General features: G+C 36.3%; 1 protein-coding gene across 1 annotated transcript in view; it reads left to right on the top strand.

Moving 5' to 3' along the window:
• Positions 1-6,009: 6,009 nt before the first annotated feature.
• The window catches only part of LOTGIDRAFT_172090 (hypothetical protein), a gene marked incomplete at both ends in the record, with an annotated part of 3,143 nt that continues 615 nt past the window's right edge, over positions 6,010-8,537 (top strand). The window contains 2 exons of the mRNA XM_009048673.1: positions 6,010-6,103; positions 8,307-8,450. Of these exons, the coding sequence (XP_009046921.1) occupies positions 6,010-6,103; positions 8,307-8,450 (238 nt within the window). The remainder of the gene's footprint in view (positions 6,104-8,306; positions 8,451-8,537) is intronic.

The following is an 8,537-nucleotide window of genomic DNA, read 5'->3' as shown; positions in this document are numbered from 1 at the left end:
AGTGGTTGGCTAGGAAAATACGCCCACTTCCCTGATAAATTTTCAGTATATCAAAGGCGGTCGCCAATCTGTTTCAAATCGTATCCAAAATCTAATTTGTCAAAGATATTGTTGAATTCAGTGGCGGAGCCAGGTTTACGTCCGAACGGGGCGAAATACCTGAGGTTTCCCGAACTTCTAACCTAGCTATGAGATTTTTGCTCGAAAAACATGCCTTCGGTGCTGCGAGGGGGAGGGGGGGGGGGGGCAGGTAACACCCCCCCAAACCACCCCCACCACCCAAACCAATTGTGGACGTACGGACGGACAGGGGCGACGACAATACACGACCACTTTATAATGTGGACATATAAAAACAATACTTCTGATTCATAGATTTATTGATATTGAAAATATTGAAATATTATTATACTTAACAGTCTCTCTCATGGGTAGTCGACCAGGGTAATCTTCATAGAAAAGGGAATCATCGGAAAGCGAATCATATAGTAAACATAGCGTAACAATTGGAGCATAAGCGAAGATAACACAGCTAGGATTACCATAATGCAAAATTGTTTACATTCAGCTAAGGTTTCAGCTGTAATTAAACCGATCGATGGAAGCGAAAAATAAAAACAAAAGGGCGCAATAAAAGTCGTCTTACAATCATTAATATTTCGCTCAATACATAGCTGGTCAGAGCCAATGCCCGCTTTATCTATGGTTAACAATAATACTTTGGATACAAAAAAAACAATCTGTAAAGAATAAGGAATGGAAATATAAATATAGGCTTAGTACAGTGGAAGGACTGATAAAAATGATAAATACTGTATTTGGTTCAAAATCGGATCCAGATCTGATTGTGTAAATTCTTAAAATCTCCTCTTATAAAATTAAAGTATTTTTACGTGTTTTATCTCCTATCTTATTTACCTTTTTCAATTTGAGTCTTCTAGAACCTTATTTTAACCGTAGACTTTGTAGAACGCAGAACGCGAATTTAACCTTTGGAACTTCACTACTGGATCTTGTTCACTGAATCGTAATTGTTATATTGCTTATTAATCTCACTCGTATACTTAATTGGAGTTGCTTTTCCTTTATGGACTATGTTTTTCTATGATGCGTATGAATACAAGAAAGTAGTACAGACATGTATGTAACCGCCATGATGTCTGAATTTGATGATTAAAGTTTATTTGTTTATATTCGATTCTTCCTGTCCTGCTTATGCTACGCTTGGCCGTCCTTACGATACAACAGTAATCTTTCGACTTTCTTCACTGGATCGTGTTCGCTGAATCGTGATCTTTAGAACTCCACTACTGGATCTTGTTCGCTGAATCGTAATCTTTCGACTTTCTTCATTGGATCGTGTTAGCTGAATCGTAACCTTGAATATTACGGAAATTAAATTAGATCACGTGACATTTTCTGCATATCATTATTATTCGTGTTTTTAATGGGTTTGTTTGCCGCATTGCCCGACTTGCCGCATCGTGCCCAACTGCACAAAGACGACTTGTAAAACGAAACTAAAGTTTTCTTACATCCGGAATGGTCATTTGTTTCACATGAAACGAAATATTTCAATCTGTTGCCCCGCATCGATTTTCTTTTTATTTATTATTTGGACCTGTTAGGGAAATCGAATCAAAAGCTTCAGCAAATTCGATTATGAGCAGCACACCATTTTCATTATCTAGATTTGTTTGATGTATGATATCCCTAATGTCCCCAATGTATCTTCCAGCTATAAAGCCGGTTTGAGTTTCGTTTATCAACTTATTTAAAACAGGTTTTAACTTATTGGATAGCACAGTAGCTATATGTGTTTGTAGGTTGTATTGAGCAATGTAATGGGATGAAAAACCATCAGTTCCTTTTTTCATTTTTACGTGTTTTTAAGGATTTCAATAGTTCTGATTTAGTAATTGGTTCTCCAATTTTTAATTTTTCAACAAATATGTCTGTGAAAAATACTTGGAGGTCAACATCTGTTACAGAGTCATCTCTACTCCTGTACAGTGGTGTAACCTATTTTCGTGGATATATAAGGATTCAACACCGAATTTCGTCAAAGTTAAAAAAACAAAAACAAAAATTATGTCTTAGATGTTTCCTCAGATATTCTACAAAACAATTAAAATTGGTTTATTTCGATTTTCTTTATGAATCCTTCACTTTAACCCATATTTCATGAGCAACCAACTCGGCAACGGCGGCAGAATGCGTCACCTATTTTCGTGTACAATGTTTGATCTATAAATAAGTCTAGTCACGTTGTATGGATACCGGGTGGTATAATTAACTTCTCTTATCTTTAATATAAATTCATTATAACTAGTGACAATTCAATTATTAATTATTTCCAGAAATCCACGAATAATAGGTTTCCACGAAATTAGGCTATTTGACTGTATAAGTTTTTATGTAAAGTTTTGATGTAATGTAGTAGTTCTTTTTGTTCTGTAATTTGTTTGTTATTGTCATCGAATAGTTTTGTTACAGATTTGTTTATAAAGTTTCGATTTTCTAGTTGGCAAAAGTATTTTGATGGTTTTTTCTCCCAGTTCTATCCATTTAGCATAGATAAAAAGACTCGACGTTGGCAATTTATTCTGGCACTGCATATGACTCACTACCACAGATATAATCGGGACCCGGTTATGATAAACCACTCTTTCGCAGGATTTCTATGCATCTTAGGTAAAGTTTATCAATGTCTCTGACCACAATCAGATTTGGCAGAAAGGTAGTCATCTTGCTTTTGTTTAAGATAACTTGATTGGACTAAATTGCAAAGAATTGTGTTGATCATAGAAGAAGTTTCGTTGAAAATCGACTCTTGCAAAATAGCATAATGCTTTGGATTATTCAGTTGATGCTCCACTTCTATGATATAATCCTTTCTATTCAAAATGACACAACATGAACCTTTATTACTTTTTCTAATAACTATGATATCGTCTTTCTTGAGTAGGTTCAAGGCTTCCTGGTCCCCTCTTGTGAGATTAGGATTCTCGCTAAGGATTAGACGCAGTAAGTATCTCTGTCGCTAAGGATTAGGCGCAGTAAGCATCTCTGTCGCAAAGGACTGACATTAAATACTTTTAACTAACTTGCAATACATTTTTCTGTCGCTAAGATTTAGGTGCAGTAGGTATCTCTATTGCTAAGGATTAGGCGCAGTAAGCATCTCTATGGCAAAGGATTAGATGCAATAAGCATGCATTTAGGTGACTGACATTAAATACTTTTAACTAACTTACAATACATTTTTCAATATATCGACTATGCAATCAGTGATAGAAAGCTGATAAATTTGGCTGTGTATACTTCAGTATTTCTGGATGTATGGCATGTAATAGTCTGCAAACTTCTGGTTAAGAGGTTTGAACTTAATGAGTCAAAACCCACATGGCACATGTTGTTTTGGTAGCCATGTTTATTAAAACTGAAGGGAAACAACTCTTGTTGATATGAACAATTCAATTAAAGGGAAGCAGCTCCAACAATGTACATTGACTAATTACTACATCTCCCCTCTAAAGTTAAAAGTCTATAAAACAAAACAATACTGCTACAACTCAAAACACTTCAACTTAACACAATGTTAAAACTATTAAAGTCAACAGAACAGTCTTGAGAAATAATCTGAACACAATTATGTCCAACATATGTCAGTCATTTTCTATCAGTCTCTCTGGTCTATTTATCACTCTGCCGGATCTGGTTGTTGTGGCATCAGAGTTGACATCGGAACTGTAGGAGGTTGCGTCGACTGATCACTGATAGTCTGATCGGGTAGTAGCAGATCTCTGCGGTTTCTTCTGATGGTTCCACAAGTGTCTGTTTTCACCAAGTATGAACGTGGTTCTTGGATTACCCCTCCCTTAGTTTTATCTCTTGGTTTGTAGTCTGGGTTATTATTGGTGGACCGTCGATGTTGTGGGACATAAGTTGTTGGGTTGTTAGGAGGTTGGTGGTTCGTAGGAGGTAAGGCTCGATCGAATACAGGGCGGTTGGTGTTATTATATCTGGCTTCTTGTCAGTGGCTGTTGTAGGGAATGTGCAGCATAATGAAAAATGTAACGAGGTTAGTGGGGGAATATATAATTAAGGATTATGACGAATTAAAATTGAATATATTACTGTAAAATGAAGCGGAGTATTGGGAAAATAAAAAATGCTACAGATAAAAACGATGCACCTGCATATTTCGAGTAATAAATAACACAATAATGCAAGATAATAAAAAATAGAAAAACATACAAACTTACATAGTAGCAAGTGCTGAATTACATTCGATGTATCACAGCGCCCCTTTGTATACTTACGGGAGCCGCGGTGGCTCAGTGAGTTAGACGCTTGCTCGCTAACCTGAAGGTCCAGGGTTCAATCCCGAGATAATACCTTCGGATTTTTCAACCCGGTTTCCCCCTGTCAGTGATGCAGGCGAGGGGGGCTGACATGGAAAAAGCGTCTAGTCGTTCGGATGGGACAATAAACCGAGGCCCCGTGTGCTACAGGCTGTGCACGTTAAAGATCCCTCGACAGTTGGAAATCGAAAAAGAGTAGGCTAATGCCGCTGTCCTGGCAAAATTTCCCTCATTGTACCCTGCATGGCGTTGCCCGTCTTCATTAGCCCACATGGTACAGAAAAGTAGGATGTAAAACTCCATTCATTTCATTTCCTTTGTATACTTACAATGATAGAAAAATCTTTCTTGCACTAAATATGGCGTAACAGGCAGAGTTCTTACCTCCTTACCTACATCAGAGTTCTAAGGTAAAGGAAGTCCAAATTTGATATGCAGTGATTCTTGAGCCAAAAAAGGCTTACTTTTGTGAAAATGCTTTGCTTTGTCAGTGATGCAGGTGAGAGGGGCTGACATGGAAAAAGCGTCTAGTCGTTCGGATGGGACAATAAACCGAGGCCCCGTGTGCTACAGGCTGTGCACGTTAAAGATCCCTCGACAGTTGGAAATCGAAAAAGAGTAGGCTAATGCCGCTGTCCTGGCAAAATTTCCCTCGTTGTACCCTGCAATGCGTGGCCCGTCTTCATTAGCCCACATGGTACAGAATAGTAGGATGTAAAACTCCATTCATTTCATTTCCTTTGTATACTTACAATGATAGAAAAATCTTCCTTGCACTAAATATGGCGTAACAGGCAGAGTTCTTACGGTAGGAACTTGAAATTTGGAATAACATCAGATCTGTGTGCACCTACAGATCAAATTGCAACTTTACATCTCCAATAATTTTCCAGTGGCAGTCTGTCAATGTTTTGGCTTTGACCTCTATAATAAAATGGCCACAACTTGGTCAATTTTGACTCGAAAGGTACATTTTTTGTTTCTAGTGATAGTTTAACATGTCTCTCGTTTATTTTGGTCGAAAACAGAATTTCTAATTTTTTTCAATCTTTCGAGAAAGCGACTTTGAAATATCACCCGAATTTTCAAGAGAAAAAACGTTTAAAAACCTGCACTCAAAATACCGTAGCAGGCAGAGATTGTACATGCAATTTAAATTGCAACTTTACATCTTTGATAGCTTTGGAATTGCAGCTGTTTGTTTAATGTCTTGGTCGAGCAACTAGAATGCATAAAACCGAGGGCCGGCCACACCCCTAACTAAAATTTTTATTTTGTCCAGAGATGATTTGTTTTAAATGAAAGTTTAACTTGGCCTGCTTTTATTTTCGTCAAAAACAGAAAAGAGAAATAATTTATGGATTGATTATGGAAGATACTTTGTAATATAACCTCCATTTTATTTCAGAGACCACCATTACGTACCGTTTATGAAGTTTTATTATTTGCATATTCTTTATTCTAAATGGGTATTTTCCAAACATCTATTTATAAAGAATGAAAATATGATCGTGTATATGGATCATTTCCAGTGCAGTCTGATTTGAAAACGATATATTCATTCGGGTCATTGCTTTCAGTATTGCTTTTGATAGAAATCCAGTTATAGCTATTAATAAAACACACTGGACATAAAAATGACATGCATGACACTAAGTTTTCTTCAAACCACTTTAGTCGTGCAAAGATCGGATACGTTTCAAAACATAAACACAAGCAATTCATAGCATATTCAGGTAGGTTTTTAAACACAATATAGAGGATTTTTTTATTGAATCAAATTTTTTATTGACGGCCGATTATCAGCACGCGGTTCAAATTAAATCACCTTAAAAAAAATGACCATCGACATAACCAGTTGAATGTTTACTTGTTTACTTTCCAAATATCTCAATACACTGATTATTGAACAGTTAAATCTGCCAGTGGAAAAATATTTTCTTCAGATCTTTCTCTTTGTTATTAGAAAATTTCAAATAATATATATTTGTCTTTATTCCTATAATCTTAGAGCGAGTTGTTTTGACTTGTTGCCAATGTTGCCCGCAATATTGAATCTCAAACATATCGTACCAAAGCGCTCTGAGACACGATTTGCTTTGATAAATCGCTGAACTAATGTGTAATGTAGGCAAATCGTTGTGGGCGCTTAGCTTGTATAATTGCACACTTTGATGTGTGTCGATACGAAATTGCCTCAATAAAAATGCCTTTAGTCTGGTTTTCATAGCGCAAACTTTAGTCGAACAAAAATTTCCATGCACATCCGGGTATCATCAAATAATAAAGACACCAACCAGTCCACCTTATTTGAATAATCTCTCGCCCGAATATGAAATTAGACGGTGCCAATATATCTCACGGTGTATTAGGGTGTATGTGGGTGTGTGTGATTTTTATGTGCATAATCGGTGAAGATTCCATACATATATACGAGCAGTCCATTTTACTCTGAGGTAGAGTAGGATAGGAATTGAAACTGTACAAGCTGGACATAATTTTGCTTTCATAACTACTTCAATTGCCCAAAACTAATGGGCTGCCCGTGTTAATGTTTTTGAATTTAACAGAATATATATAAATACCTATGTTCGACTTTATCTATACAATCTAGTTTCATAGCATAATTATTACAAATCACTAGATGACGCTTAACTAAGCACTGTCAACTCAATTTGCATAACAATTAATGTCCTCTCACTTGATTTGTGGAACAGATAAACACGTGGCAAAACTTTGACAGTTTTAATGCATTGATTCAAGCTGTAAATTGTCATATGACATCCTTCATTTAGTAGTCATTGAACTAACGGAGAGTTGACTGAAATCGTATATCTGTTAAAAAGATAATTTCAGGTTCAAAACACAAATGTTCATGTCAAGCCAGTGGATGTTTTATGCAATGTTTGTCTTGCAAATTTCAAAAGGTGAGTAATATTTTTATAATAATTTGTATTGAAATGGGTGTGCTTATTAATATAATGCAAGTGCTTCTGCGTCACACAAAATATATTTGTACATATACAAGATAATTTTGAGGGGACATTTTCCGATTGTTGTGCATACATTAAAGTGACAGTATGTAAATTTTCATTATCAAACACGTCATAAATTATACCTGAAAATATTTCTTTAAAATATGTTATTTACATGTATGTATTTACTTGACCAAACTGAATTTTGTTTAAAGGATTAATTTGGACGGAGAGTAGGCTACTAATTGTTAGTTAAGCAATTTGACTTAGTTTTTGGTGTTTGCCATTATTAATTGAAACCTTCAGTAGGAGGCATATTTCTCTACAATTTTGCTTAAATCCGCTCCAGTTTTCATACACCTTCTAAAAAGCAAAACGAACTTAAACAGTTTACCTGAACTTTTTATATAGTTTTCACAAATTTAAGCTAAACAATTACTTCCGCATTCCAAAAAAAAAACGAAATGCTCCTTTAATTCTGACTGAGCCATCATGTGTATTTACTCGATATATGACAATTGGTTATACATGACCAATTTTACGTCAGATTACACACAATGATTACGGCTATTGTAGGGCTGTATTATAATCAAGATCAAATTTATCTCTAAATATGTTTCGGCAACTTTCGGCAGGTTGCGTTAAACTGAAAGCTAGCGGACTGTTCAAGATGTAGCGTTTGATTTATGCCACACTAACAGTTGCACGAAATTTGTTCCCACAATGTCTCAGAAGTCGTGACAAGGCGTGTCATTTCGGTGCCTGTTGACGCACTGTAATTCACTCTATTACGCCATGACACTCAATGGCACTTTTCGTATACGCATAGATTAAGTATTATTGAACATAGTTCACGCAATACTGATTTTGCCCAGCATGGGTAACGCGAGTGATACCAAACATATGCATGCCAAATTTTTTGACATTTCACCCTCCGCACGAATCTTTTGACTTTAATTTTTAGGGAGTGGCTATTCTTCTGGGGCACCTTATGGAACGTGTTTGACAATGTATCCACATCATGGTATAAGCGTTCACCAACCAACACCCTGTCCTATTAAATTGCACGTGGATAAAGCAACATACAGACCTAATGAAGAGTTAACAGGTAAATTATATAGTCCACGCATATGGGAATATCTGAAGCGCACATTTTATTTTTGAAGGGGGGGGGGGGCAAAACCGGGCCAGCCTC

The sequence above is a fragment of the Lottia gigantea genome (assembly GCF_000327385.1).
Source record: "Lottia gigantea unplaced genomic scaffold LOTGIsca_126, whole genome shotgun sequence".
Classification (NCBI taxonomy): Eukaryota; Metazoa; Mollusca; class Gastropoda; family Lottiidae; genus Lottia; species Lottia gigantea.
The sequence above is the reverse complement of the archived record's forward strand: the minus strand, read 5'-3'. Positions and strand labels throughout refer to the sequence as shown.